General features: G+C 38.3%; 1 protein-coding gene and 1 non-coding gene across 2 annotated transcripts in view; one reads left to right on the top strand and one right to left on the bottom strand.

Annotated features, from left to right (window-relative positions):
* Nucleotides 1-14,876, bottom strand: part of LOC127218135 (melanoma inhibitory activity protein 2-like) — a 90,636-nt gene that overhangs the window by 22,172 nt on the left and 53,588 nt on the right. The window contains 3 exon segments of the mRNA XM_051179144.1: nucleotides 5,771-5,889; nucleotides 11,540-11,649; nucleotides 14,623-14,746. Of these exon segments, the coding sequence (XP_051035101.1) occupies nucleotides 5,771-5,889; nucleotides 11,540-11,649; nucleotides 14,623-14,746 (353 nt within the window).
* Nucleotides 8,530-8,658, top strand: LOC127218138 (small nucleolar RNA SNORA61). The gene has a single exon (XR_007834154.1). It is a non-coding gene; the product is annotated as a small nucleolar RNA SNORA61 (small nucleolar RNA).

Raw genomic sequence — 14,876 nt, 5'->3', positions numbered from 1 at the left:
CCAAAATTATATCCTGTAGAGGCAAGAACTTATTCTGATATTTATACAGTTTTACAAAGTTTCTATGTCCTACCCTGAAGAACAGCTTGAGGCATAATTCAGCTTGAGCTGTGAGTTGATTCAGAGCAGAATATATAATATAATACTATTAATATTAGACATACTCATTGGGCTTTTTGTAAACTTCTCACAAACTACAGAAACTTGGCAAAACAGATTCTCAACTGAGAAAATAACTTCCAAGGACATGCTTGAGGCAAGCCTATGGGCAGTTCTCCATGACTAATTGATGTAGGAGAGACTCCAACCAATGGAAGTGGTGCTACCCCTGGGTTATATAAGGATGCTGATCAATCCATGGAAAGTAAGGCAGTAAACAGTCCTCCTCTATGGCCTCAATTTCAGTTGTGCCTAGACGTTGCATTATGACCAGTGTGATCAGGACAGCAACAGAAAGTAATACATGAAATCACAGTGTGAACACATACAAACAGAACACAATGCATATTTTCACCACTGCTTTGAAAATGGACAGAAAATGTGTTGCAACTTTGAATTTTTAAGCATTACACATTAACTTCATTAACTCATTAACCATTAACTGGCAAATTAGCAAATAATGGGGTCACTAGTTCCTGGGGTAATATAGGAATACTTCTCTGTTGATCTCTTTTCATGAAACATATCATGTAAAGAATACACAACTTTGAATCCTGTGTATTTTATTTAAAACTAGCCATGGGACTGGAGAGATGGCTCACACCTAAGAGTGCACAAACTGCTCTGGCAGAGGACAAAAGTTCAGTAATCAGTACCCACATGGCAGCTCACAAGCATTTGTAACTCAGTTTCAAGGGATCCAACGCATTCTTCGGGCCTTAGAGAGCACCAGGCACAGGCATTGTATACAGATATACATACAGGAACTCTCACATACACATAAAATGAAAAAAAATCTCCATGGGCAGGAGCAATAGTTCAGCCATTAAGAAGAGTACATCCTGCTCTTGCAGAGGACCTGAGCTCAATTCCCAAGACCCATATCCAGTGACTCATAACAGCATGTTATCTACAATTCCAGGGAGAGCCAACATTTCTGACTTCTACATGCACCAACACTTATGTTTACAGGTACACACAAATTATACATAATTTAAAAGAGCAAATCACTGTTTTGTTTCTTTGTTTTGCTTTGTTTGATAAGATGGGGTTTCTCTATGTAGCTTTGTAGACAAGGCTGGCCTCGAACTCACAGAGATTCAGCAGCCTCTGCCTCCTGAGTGCTGGGGTTATATGTGTGCACCATCCATGCCCAGCAAATAAATCATTTTTAAAACTAAATACAATCTACAATGGTGGAAAACACGTGTGCCAAGCACTTGGGAAGTGACAGCAGAAAGATCAGGAGTTAAGAGACACAGTGACTGTAATCAGGGTCAAGCCAGCATGGACTACATGAAACAGTCTCGAACAAAATAATACACATCTTAGTTAACATAAGTTGTAGATTTCCTAAAGTAAATTCCCAACCAACAGCACTGTAAGTTAAGACAAAACAAGGTTAATCTTATACATGGCATTTTCTCCACAAAGTATATTATGGCCTTCTTACCATCAAGAACACATGACAGCACTCAAGCACATGCTTGGATTCTCTGTGAACAGGTACCTCACCAAATAAACATCACCAAATAAACAATTCTATAAAGATGAGGTAGTCAGAGAAGACAATTGTTTACAGAATGAGAACTGAAAGAAGTTGCTGTGTTAGCCCTCAACCAGGAGTTCTCACACTGGGCCTCTCAGAATCTTCATCATTCTCAGTCTACCCATGAAAGGCCAGCAAATCTCTGGGGGAAAAACAGGCTTTAAGGTTACAAACAAATTATCAATGGACTTTACATCACATACACACATACATAAATACATGCATACTTAAGTTATGAAGGAATAGGACACACAAGGGACTTCCAAAGGGCAATAAAAGTCAAAGTGTGCTTGGTTTTATAATGAAAACTCTAAACTATAATTCTTATTAGGAAATAAGCAATTGCAAGATTGGTATCTCAAGGGTCTTTTCTCTGCCTCTGGGCATGTCAGGGCAATGTCTCATATTGCTATCAATATTTAAATACACTGAGCACAATTTTATTTATTTCTTTTCATTTTACATATTAATCCCTGTTCTCCCTCCCTCCCTTCCTGTTTCCCTTCCTTCATACTCTCAAGCCCCCCCACCATCACACTCCTCTCCCACCCTACTCCACATGTAGGGTGATGTCTTCCAGAAGGGGTCATCTAAATCTGTCCCATCATTTGGAGTAGGGACTAGGCCTTCTCTCCTGTCTCTAGGTTAAGGGAGTATCCCTCCGTTGGGGATGTGCACCCAAAGTCCTTTTGTGCACCAGGTACATATCCTGTTTCCACTGTCAGAGGTCCCTTAGACTTCCCAGGCCTTCTGGCAGAGACCCATGTTTAGGGAGTCTGAGTCAGTCCAATGCTGGAATCCCAGCTCTCAGTCTTGGGGCCCAGTAGCTCCTCCTTTTTCAGGTCAGCTGTCTCAATGTGTATTTGTAGCCTGGTCTTGTCCTCTTGCTTTGCATCTGCATTCCTGTTTTGCTCAGTGGTTACTTGTGGGTGTTTGCTTCTGTTTCCCTCTGCTGCTAGATGAGAGCTCTATGATGGTAGATAAGACAGTCCTCAATCAAGGAAGGGCATTTATGGTAGCCCTTCCACTGTTGCTCAAATTGTTACTTGCAGTGAATCTTGAAGGTCTCTGGACATTTCTCTAGGTTCATTTTTCTCTTCAAACATATAATTGCTCCATCTATTATGTTCCCCCCACCTCTCTCTCCCTCTCTCTCTCTCTCTCTTCTCATCTATTCCTCCCGTTGACTCAATCTTCCTAGGCCCACATGCTTTCCTCTCCTCCCCTTCTCTTCCTCCTAGCTCCCTCTCCACTCACTGCCCCACTACTCCCCATATGCTCAGGAAATCTTGTCACTTTCCCTTCTGTGAGGGAACTTATATGAATCTCTTAGAATCCTCCTTGCATCTTAATTTCTTTGGCAGTCTTAATTACAGGCTGGTGATACTTTGCTCTGTCTAAAATACATATATGATTGAGTACATGCAATTGTATTCTTTTTGTGACTGGGTTACCTCATTCAGGGTTTCTACAAGGTCCATTCACTTGTCTGCAAATTTCAAGATTCTATTATTTTCTTTTCCGGCAGAGTAGTATTCCATTGTGTAAATGTGCCACATCTTCTTTATCCATTCTTCAGTTGAAGGGCATCTTGGTTGCTTCCAGATTCTTGCTATTAAAAACCATGCTGCCATGAACATAGTAGAACAGAAGTCTTTGTTGCATGGATGTGGATCATTTGGGTATATGCCTAAGATGGCGATTGCCGGGGCCTGTGGTAGACTGATTCCCATTTTCCTGATGAACCGCCTTAATGATCTCCAAAATAACTGTACAACTTTGCACTCTCAACAACAGTGGAGGAGTGCTCCCCTTTCTGCACATCCTGTCCAGCATAAGTTGTTCTTGGTGTTTCTAATTTTAGCCAATCTGGCAGCAGTAAGATGGTATCTCGTAGTTCCTTTGATTTGCATTTTCCTGATAGCTAAGGATTGTAAGTACTTTCTTTAGGGCCCTCCAGCCTTTTGAATTTCCTCTATTGAGAATTCTCTGTTAAGTTCTGAATCCCATTTTTAATAGGGTTATTTGGTGTTTTGTTGACTAGTTTCTTGAGTTTCTATATTTTGGAGATCAGCCCTCTGTCAGATATAGGTTTGGTGAAGATATTTTCCCAGTCTGTGGGCTGCCGTTTGGTCTTGTCAACTGTGTCCTTTGCCTTATAGAAGCTTCTCAGTGGGGAGGTCCCATTTATTAATTGTACATCTCAGTGTCTGTGCTACTAGAGTTATGTTCAGGAAGCAGTCTTCTGTACCAGTTTGTTCAAAGGTACTCCCACTTTCTCTTCTATGAGGTTCTATGAGTTTCAGTGTGGATGGATTTATGTTGATCCATTTGGACTTGAGTTTTGTATATGGCGATAGACATGGGTCTATGTACAGTCTTCTACATACCCTTATCCAATTGTCCCAGCACCAGTTATTGAAGATGTTGTCCTCGCCCCATTGTATAATTTTAGCTGTTTTGTCCTAAATCAGGTGTTTATAGCTGTGTAGGTTAATGTCAGAATATTTAATTTAATTTCATTGGTGACCTTGTCTATTTTTGTGCCAATACCAGGCTGTTTTCTGGACTATAGGTCTGTTGTAGAGCTTAAAGTTGAGGATGGTGATGCCTCCTCAAGTTTCTTTATTGTACAGGATTGTTTTGGCTATCCTGTTTTTTTTTTTTTTTCTTTTTCTGTAAAAGTTGATTATTATCCTTTCATGGTCATTGAAGAATTGATTGAGCACAAATATTGATTGGAAACCCACTACTTTCCTTTCAGTTTTGGCGCTGGGAATATAAATAAAAGTACCATACTTCTTACAGGGTTTAAATTAATGAGAAGTGGAGCACATGATGTTTAGAGAACAAAAAAGATGTGATGAGAAATAACGGGACAAAATAAGAGATATTGGTTCAGTTAGGGTACCAAGAAAGCATTCTTTAAGATGACAGTGGGACCCACATCTGAATGAAACAAAGATTCGAAAATGCAAGCACATAGAACACCACATAGTGAAAAAAATAAGAAGAAAAGAAAAAGTTTGAAAGATGAAAGACCTTACCATACAGATGTGCTGGGCACACCAAAAATGAAGAAATCCAATGGCAATAGATAGCAACAAAGAAAAGAGACATAGTATAGTCTATAGCTTCTCACAAGTTGGGTATGGTAAGCTTGGCTCTGAGAATCTTGTTTTAAGTCTGTTTAAAAGCATTTGGGGTTGAGGTCCAGGAAAGACAGTATGCACAATTTATGTTTTAGGAGTTATTCTGAGTTTACAGAGAAAAGACAGTGTAGGAAGTTGAGGTATAAGATATTCATAGGGCTACTGTAATGAACCAACTACTGCTAATGATGGCTTTAACCAGAGTATTGGTAGATGATAAAAAGCCATCAGATTAAAGGTTAAGAAATTTGACAGAATTTGATGATAAGACAAACAAATATGGGACACAAAAGGGGCACTGAAGGTTGACTAGCAGCTGCCCTGTTCACAAAGACAATGATACTGCCATTTAGTAACTACAACAAGGAATATTAAGCAAGACTAACATGCACAGAAGAAAGGAGTCCCAGTTTTATATACACCAGGAAGTTCCATCCAAAGACACTACTCAGATTCCCGGACCCTGTATGTCAGCATGAGTTTAAGGCAATAATCTGATAAATGTTACTAGATACTGAGAAAGGTAGCTTGGGAATTCCAACATATTTACATTTTGTTCATGAAGAAAAACGTTCAAGACAAAATAACATTCTTAAATGTGAATGATGTAGCCAGGTAATGTAGGGCACTCCTTTAAAACTAGCAGTCAGGAAGCAAAGGCAGGTGGATGTCTCTTAGTTCAAGACCAGCCTAGTCTACAGAGTGAGTTCTAGGATAGGCAGCAAAGCTACACAGACAAATCCTGCCTTGAAAACACAAACACCAAATTAAAAAAAAAAAGAAAGAAACAACATGAATGATTCTATGTAATTGATAACATCCAATAATCAATGTGTAAAGCCTCTAATACATAACATGCATTTAAGGACATTTCACTTGCAATTCACTGGAGTTACCAAACACCTCTCACCTGTGAAGCATCCTTTCATTGTCTTGGTACAGCTCCCTCATCACTGTGATTTTCCTTTGAAGCTTCTGTTTCTCGATTTCAAGTTGTGTATTACCTGACTGCAGAGACACTTGTTCAGACTTGAGACAAACAAAATTAAAGGAATTTCATAAAATTAAAAACATATTAAAATCTTATTAAAGATACATAAAATTGGCCAGATCACTGTGACTTCAAAACCCACCTACTTTATAAAGATACACAGAGAAACCTGTCTTGATAACAAAAATCCTTAGTCACATGCCTAGGGTTTTTTAATGTATATGGAATCACTCAGACAATATACAATTAAAAATCTGTCTTAAATTTTTAGTGGCTAGAGATGTTAAGGGGGGTGTTTGTTTTTCCAAAGTTCCTTAGTTCAGATCTCAGCTACTACATGGTGGCTCATACAATCTGTAATGGTGTCTGGTGCCCTCATCTGGCTTGTAGGTGTGCATCCAGTCAGAACACTGTATACATAATGAATAAATAAATCTTAAAGAAAAAAAGATAATTGACAAGATTGGACATGCCCAGGGACATACAGCTATAGACAATTGCTATAGACAACAGTAAAGTTACTAGTACCATAATAAATCAGCTTTTTTTCATTCAAAATTGTTCATGTGCTGTCATTCAAACTAGCTGATAATAAGTGCTCTTTTCCACTTTCCTGAGAGACCAAGTCTCAAACAAAATGAATACTGGAAAGAATAATGACTTTTCCATTATTTCAACTGCTATACTACTGAATCACCTACAAAATTGAGGAGATAGCTCAGTCAGTTAGGTACTGGCTAAACAAACATGAGGACCAAAGTTTGGGTCATGAGCACCCATATAAGACCTGTGTGAGTGCTGGAAAGGGAAAAAACAAGATCCCTAGGGCTCACTGAGCAGCACAATCCAGGTTTAATGAGAGCTTTCTCAATGAATAAGGGGGAAAGCTATTGAAGGAAAGCCTGAATATCTACTTTTGTCCTCTATATACATATGAATACAGACACACACAAAATGGATTATCAATTATAAGTGATTGTGAATGGTATGAACTAGCATACCATTATTTTTACATATCTCACTTTTCTATCATTATGATTACTACAACTCTACACAGCTCTAATATTGAAATGAGATCCTCAACTCTGACCTGCTCTAAGGTATCATTCCCGAAACATATGTGAACCAGTCGAATACAAGAAAAAATGCACTATACTTCAAAAGGGCAGTTTCAAAATCATAACAAGGAAAAGTTTAGTAACTATATGCAATGGGATGTTATTATTCTAAAATGCAAGCTAAATAAACATATGGACCAAAAGAAAAGTTTGTGTCAATACAGTAATAGCAAAGTGAACATGTACAGGAAATCATGCATAGGTGACTTCTGCAAAAATTGTAAAGCTATACCAGAAAAAAAATGCCCATCCATGCTGTCTGCCAAATCTAACAAGTCACTTATCAAGAAATCAATGATCAATATAAGCTGTAATATAATTGAATCATACTAATGCAAAGAAGTCTTACAAAACAATACAAATTATTTTACCATTATACACTCAAGCTCTTTTTTCTAGGGTCTTACTTTATCTCATTTTAAAACTTTTAAAACTAAGTGTTTGGGAGACGTGGAAGGCAGGGGCGGGCTCAGAGGGAAGGGGTCTGGGCAAAAGAATAGCTCAATTAAAAAAATGTGTATGTGTGTGTGTGTGTGTGTGTGTGTGTGTGTGTGTTCACCTGAGCCTGCATTCCCGGGTGGGCAATGGTCAGAGGACAACTAGCAGGGGTCTGTTCTCTCCTTCCACTGGAGACTGAATTCATACCATCAGGCTCAGAAGAAGTGGCTTTTAAGCACTGAACCCACACACTATAATAGGGCACTGTACAGGCCAGGTGCAGGAATTTTAAGCCTATATAAAGCAGACATGTGAGAAGCTGAGGTAGAAATGTGAAGACTTCAAGAAACCTGGGGTTACATATAAACATACATTTAAAGGAAGAACACTATAAATTATTACCAAAAAGGCCAGATACTATGGGAGATGAGAGATTGTTAGAGAAAAATGCTTCCATATGGTAAAATTATTGAAAAATTTTATGACGCATTAAGGAAAGAATGTTGGGGCTGGAGACATGGCTCAGCAGTTAAGAGCAATGAATGCTCTTCCAGAGAACCTTGGCTCAATTCCGATCACCCACAGGGCAGCTCAAAACTGTCTGTAACTCCAGTTCCAGGGGATCTGATACTCTCACACAGACATATATATGAGCAAAATCCCAATAAAGTAAATAAATAAAAACTCTTTAAATAATTTTTAAAAAACACCATGGAAAAAGAAAAGGTGGATTTGGAGGAACGCTCTACACACACAAGAGTTTCCAGTATTACTCGGTGGGGGGGAGGGGATTAAGACTGGCCAAGAGAAGGAGTAAACAATGGAATAACTGGTGAACTAATTGCTTGCTACACTGGTACTTCCTACTAAGATACATGTAAGTTAATGTATGCCTCCATAAAGCTACCTTGAGAACAGAGTGCCTATTCCTCTCTGTATCTTCCACGTTGTTAATACCATTCATCTCAGATAGCAGCATTTTTTTTTTTTTAATTAGACCAGTTTTTTTTTTTCAGGTCTAATAACAATACAATTACTATAATCAATGAGTAGAGCAATTTAATCCAATGGTTCAATCTTTTTTAAGCACTTTTCTCATTCAAAGAATTAAAGGCCTTTGAGACACTTTTGGTCTTTTTCTCATCAGATCTCAACCCTGGTCTTGAAGGTTATAAAGAAGATAAAGTACACTGAAGCTGGCCTTCCAATGATGAAGTCTGGTATAGTGCATAGGTCCAGATTCAAATGGTTCTGGCTATCGTTTGGAATACAGAATAAGTTAAGAATGAAAAGGAAGAAATGTGAAGTTCTGGGAAGCCGTGGTAATGGTTGACTACATATTGACGTTTCTTGTACTCATTGAGAGGATTATTTTGTTGTTGTTGATTTCTGGTATGGTTATGTTCAGCTGTGTAATCAGTGAAGGGGCCTTGCCTGTGATCATAGGTGTAGAGGTAGAAACAGGCAGGAAGAGCATCAGGCAGGTGGAAATGAAGCTCCACAAGCAGAAGCTTTTGTCTTATGTTGCATCATTTTTGCAATTGTAACAGGATCAATAAAGCCTGTTTTGAAAAGAAAATATAGATGAGGAGAAATAAAAAAAAAATGCCTGTGTTCCCATTCTGAGTTAACCAGCACAGACATTTGAATATGTCCATCCATTCTCTTCAGATATAAACATATGAATTTATTTCATTAACAAAGTGATATGTGATATACTTTTTACAGCACAAACACAACTGGAAAAAACTATTTTTCAATGTGAACAAAATCAGCAAATTTTTTAATGCTTTCCCTAAAAAATATATATTTTATAGGTCTAAAGTCACTACTGTGTATGCTAATAAATTATATGAATATATTAAAGTAGTAGACATTACAAGCTCAAGTCCTGAAGGTCACTTTCTCAATTTTAAAAATGTAAGGAAAAAATTAAATTTAAAACTTTTTAACATCTAAATCTATATTCAACATTGTACTCCTTGTGGTGGCTTGAGTGAAAATGTCACCCTAGGCTCAGAGGATGTGACACTATTAGGAAGTATTGCTTTCTAGGAGGAAGTTGTCACTGAGGGTGAGCTTTGAGGTTTCAGATGCTCAAGTCTGACCCAGTGGAACTCTTCCTTCCTGCTGCCTACAGATCTAGATATAGAACTTCTGGCTCTTTCCCCAGCACCATGTCTGCCTGTGTGACCTTCTGCAGTGCAATTACTATGGAATACTACTTTATGGTATACTGATCATCTGCAGGCCCTAGAACTCTGAACTATAAGCCAGATCCAATGAATGTCTTCCTTATAAGAGTTGCCATGGTCAAGGTGTCTCTACATAGCAATAGAAACCCTAACAAAGATGCACCATACTCCACATTTTTACATGCTTTTAATAATTTACATAAATATAAGAGAAAATGGAGTACGTTTACCACTGACTGTAAAACTCAGAAGTAATTAATTCTCTTTAAGGAGACATGCTCGTCAAGAACCCTTACCTGTAAGATCATCATTTGTTGCATCTATTTCAGATAAATGAGTATAAATTTGGTTTCTGTGTCCTTCTAGGAATTTTAACAAAGCACCTAACTTTAAAGAAGGAAAAGAAGAAGAAAAGCAATTATCAATTAGACACACACACAAAAAAAAAAAAAAAAACCCACACATCCCCAATATACCCCATACTACTGTTCTGCAGTTATTTTCCCTGTGATGATGTTATCATGGACAACATAAAGACACCAGTGCAGCTGCTAAAGCAGCCTTCACCCTATACAATCAGGACTTTTTACACAGATTAACTAAGAACAGACAGAGGGAATAAACCAGAACAAAACACAGCTATTATTTATTTCTCAAAAGAGTATGTGGAACCATTGGAACCAGAAGAAAAGAATGAACAAGGTGAATGATGAAACAAAACAATAATATTTCTGAAGATATCTTTAATGGAAGGAATGAGTGTACAATTTGAACATTTCTAAATACTCTAATTATAAGAATTTCTAAAGTTGATATAAAAAAAGAAATTGATAAGGAAATCCTAGGGGCTGGAGAGATAGTGCAGTGGCTGCTCTTCCAGTGGACCCGGATTTAAGTCTCTATACCCACATGGCAGCTCACGACTGTCTGTAGCTCCAGTTCCAGGGAATCTCAAACCCTCAAAAAGACAAGCATGCTGGCAAACCACCAATGCACAGAAAATTAATACATCAACAGAAAAAGAAAATTCTAATCATTTATCACATAATCTTATACAAAAAAAAAGCAATCTTTAAATTAGTTACATAAGGACACACAGATTTCATCTCTGCTGTAGGTCCTGCTCCTTCTCATCTAGTTTTTACGAACTAATACAAACCTCAGTAGCATATATTAGCTTCCTCAAAGCAAATTACCTACAGTGAAAAATAACACCATACTTAGTGAACACATCCAAATTAATGCATTAGTTCTTCATCTAGTCTTGCAACCCCTCTTCCGGCCAAAATTAAACAATTTGAGGCTGAACTTACTTGCTCTTTACTCTAATTCCAACATTTCACAGCTAAGACAAGGGGATTGTCTCAGTAAAAAGAGTAATTAAAATAAAATAATTTACACAAGGTAGAGTGACCTACACTCAGGAAGATAGACAGTGCACTACAGAGACCCAACAGGAACAGAATATTTACATAAACAGTGTCCATGGACTTAACTATGCTTAGATTCTTATGACATTACAGCCTCCAGGTTAATTAGTCACTCGTGGCTTCAACACTAAAATTATTAATGAACCATGGCTCCAAGTTAAGGACTATTAAACATAATTAGAATTTATGTTTCTTCTATTATAAAATAAAAATGAAAAATACAAATATACCTTACTATACCTTACTATAGTTCCCCTTTTGTTTTGGAACTTAAGAGCAGTGTTGTTATAATGAAGAAATATAGGCTATAGAGAAGAACAAAAGAGAAGTCTACAACTCTGAAGAGGAAAAGAAAGATTTACACAAAAGACTAGCTAAATAAGGTGGAAAGATTGCGTGGTACTTCATGAAGATAGACAAAATGTGCCAAGTCTAAGTATATGAGGAGCTCGATACACATGTGGAATGAAGAGGAAACAAGGAGCCAGTTACCACAAGTCAGTGCACGCTATTCTCTAAGTCATTGTTCACTTCTACATCCAGATTACCATCATCAGTTTCATCTTCCCCAAGCACAGGATTCCAGTCTTTCATCCTTAGCAGGCTCTCCATCAGAGACTGGATATTGAGTAAAAAGAGAAAACAAAAAGAGAAGGTAATGACTCATGATAATAGCTTTACAATTTAGAACTTATCTGAAATTCAATCCTGAGCCAATGAGATGGCTTGGCAGGTAAAAGCATCTGCCACTTAGACTGATAATCTGAGTTTAATCCCCAGAACCCACATGGTAGGAAAACTGTCTCCCAAAATTTGTCTTCTGAACTCCATACCCACATCATTGAATGCACATACCTGACACATACATGCACAAGTAACTTTTTAAATATTATAATTTTTTTAAATCAATCCCCATAAATAAATTCTTTTGTGTCCTAAGTATCTGTCTGCAATTGAGATATGTAAATAGTTGGTTTTATTTTCTAAGTCCACATTTAGGGACTAGTAATCCTGAAAAACTCACTTGCTGAACATGGTACATCTTTTACCCCACTACTCAGAAGGAATAGGCAGGCAGATATATGTGAGATGGGAGCCAGCCTGATATAATAAAGTGAGTTCTGGTAATAAAAAAATACCTCTTGAAACTCTATATGCAAAAAAAAATATTATTGATATTATGGAAGGGAGGAATGGAGGAAGGGGAGGTAGTGAGGGAAGGAAGGAATGAAGGAAGGATGAAGAGAATACGGAAAAGAAAGAAGAGAAAACAAAATCAAATACAGTGTTTTATAATGGTTCATTCTTGTTAACTACAAAGCAACAAAATATTTTCTTTTGTGTGTATCATACACACATGAGTATGCATGTGCACATACAGCTGCAAGAGCATGCTGTAAGAAGATGCAAGTGTCTTCTTCCATCATAGTCTAGCTTACTGCCTGGAGACAAGACCTCTCATGGAATCAGAACTCTACTATCTCAAAAGCATGGCAGCTCAACAGGCTCTAATCTCCACTGTCTCTGTCCCCTGTGTGTGGCTCTCAGGCATGCGCAGCCATGCTCTTCTTATGTGGGTGCTTAGAATTCAAATTCAAGTCCTTATGCCTGGAGACCAAGTGCACTAACCCATTAAACTATCTCCCCACTCCCTAAAATACTTTCTTTTGACATTCTTTATATATTTTTTTTTACTAATTTACAGTTGGACTGGAGAGATAGCTGAGCAGTTCGGGACTCGTTACTCTGCTAAAGCATCTAAGCTCTTTTCCCAGCACCCATATCAGATGGTTCACAGCCACTTGTAACTCCAGCTCCAGGACATCCAGTGGTCTCTTCTGGCCTCTGTGGGAAGCATGCAGGCAGGTGGATGGCACTTGAAGAAACCATCCTGAATGAGGTAACCCAGTCACAAAAAGAGGAACACAGTGTGTACTCACTCATATATGGATTTTAGACCTAGATCAAATGATCACCAGCCTATAATTCACATCACCAGACAAAGTAGGATACAAGGTGTATTCTAACACATGCATATGAAGTCCCTCACAGAACTGGGAAGGGACAGGTCCCCCAGAGCTCAGGGGAAGTGGGGGGGCAGCAAATGGGGAGAAAAGTAGGAGAAAAGGAGGGGGAGGAAAGGAAAATATGTAGGACCAGGAAGTTTGAGCCCGGTTAGGAATAGAAGAGGAGACAGAGAGAGAGAGAGAGAGAGAGAGAGAGAGAGAGAGAGAGAGAGAGAGAGAGAGAGAGAGAGAGAACATAAAATATGGAGCCAATAATTGTTTGAAGATAAACTTGAATGCAAAGAAAGGTCTAGAGACCTACAAGACTGCTGCCAACTAACAATCTCAGATCCCATGGAAAGGCTACCATAAATCCCTTCCTGGAGAGTGAGATCAACATCTAACTTATCCATGGAGTCCTAAACTTGTGCCTGATGGAAACAGGAGCAAACAGCAAACACCCATACATAAACACTGAGTCGAAGTAGAATCCGGATGAAGATGGAGAGGACAAGACCAGGCTACAGAAACACATAGAGACAACATACCTGAACAGGAAGGAGCTAATGGGCCACCAGATTGATAGCTGGGAAGCCAGCATGGGACTGACTCAGGCCTCACTGAATATGCCTCTCAGCCAAGGGACTGAGCAGTCTAAGGGAACTCAGACAGTGGAGCCAGGACGTATCCCTGGTGCACAAAAGGACCTTGCTAACACATCTGCCATGGAGGGATAGCTGCCTTTACCTAGAGACAGGAGAGAAGCCCTAGTCCCTACTTCACAGGTCCTGTCAGATCTACATGACCCCAACTGGATGGCATTCCCCTACATATGGAATTGGGGTGGGGGGATGGGAGGGGAGGGTGTTTAGAGTGCATGTGAGAGGGCAGAGAGTATAAAAGGGAGGGAAGGAGGGAGGAATGAAAGTAGGGAGGGAGAGAGGGTGGAATGAAGGGAGGGAATGAGAGAGGGAGAGGGAACTGGGATGGATATATAAAATAATAAATTAAATAAAAAAATGCTTTGACTCCAAAATTTAAGTTCAAGGACAAGTTACTGGGGAAAAGGATTTCTATTTTTGTTTCCACAGAAAGTGAAAAGATGTAGATTCCTTCCAGACTAATGTGGTTTGATCAAGCCACACTGCCTGAAACAGAGTATCAGGTGATCCTACATTCAAAACAGCTTGACAAACCAGCCTTTAAAACTACAGCCAGGATTTCTGCATCTTCTTGGAATTACCTTGAAAGAGCCCCTTACCTGCAGGAAGTAGTTTGGAAAAACGATGCCCAAATTCCCAAATATTGTCTAATGTTTGTTTTCATTTAAATGGACTTGGTTATATAAAACAACAAAAAGGTAAAAATCATTATTTTATTTCTTTATTCATGAACTCCAGGCTAAGATACTGGAGAACAAAGACATGGAGTGTTACCATATGTATTACAAATCTATGTATGTTCTAGAAGCATTTGAAATGTAACAAAAAGACACAATAGCAAATAAAAGCTGTTAAAATTATTTGATGTTACAATTAAGTATAAAATTGTGACCAACTAATGACTAAATCCAACAAGCCATTATCTTGATCTGATTTTCCTTAACTTTTAGGAGTTGCTCTGCCTGTACGTTAGATACTTTGATTGCTATTTTCTGTTTATTGAGTTGATTTATTTGTTCTTTCATGATTTTAGCTTCTTCTAAATACTGATAGCAAAACAATAACAAGGATGTGAAAGACAGCACAATTTTTAGATGAATTTTTTCAATATCATTAAAAGATACTAAATGTGTCATTAATGATATTAAAAAAGATAGGGCTGCTACTTAAATAGGG

The sequence above is a fragment of the Phodopus roborovskii genome, unplaced genomic scaffold (genome assembly GCF_943737965.1).
Source record: "Phodopus roborovskii unplaced genomic scaffold, PHOROB, whole genome shotgun sequence".
In the NCBI taxonomy this organism is placed as follows: Eukaryota; Metazoa; Chordata; class Mammalia; order Rodentia; family Cricetidae; genus Phodopus; species Phodopus roborovskii.
This window is presented reverse-complemented; position numbering and strand designations above follow the sequence as displayed.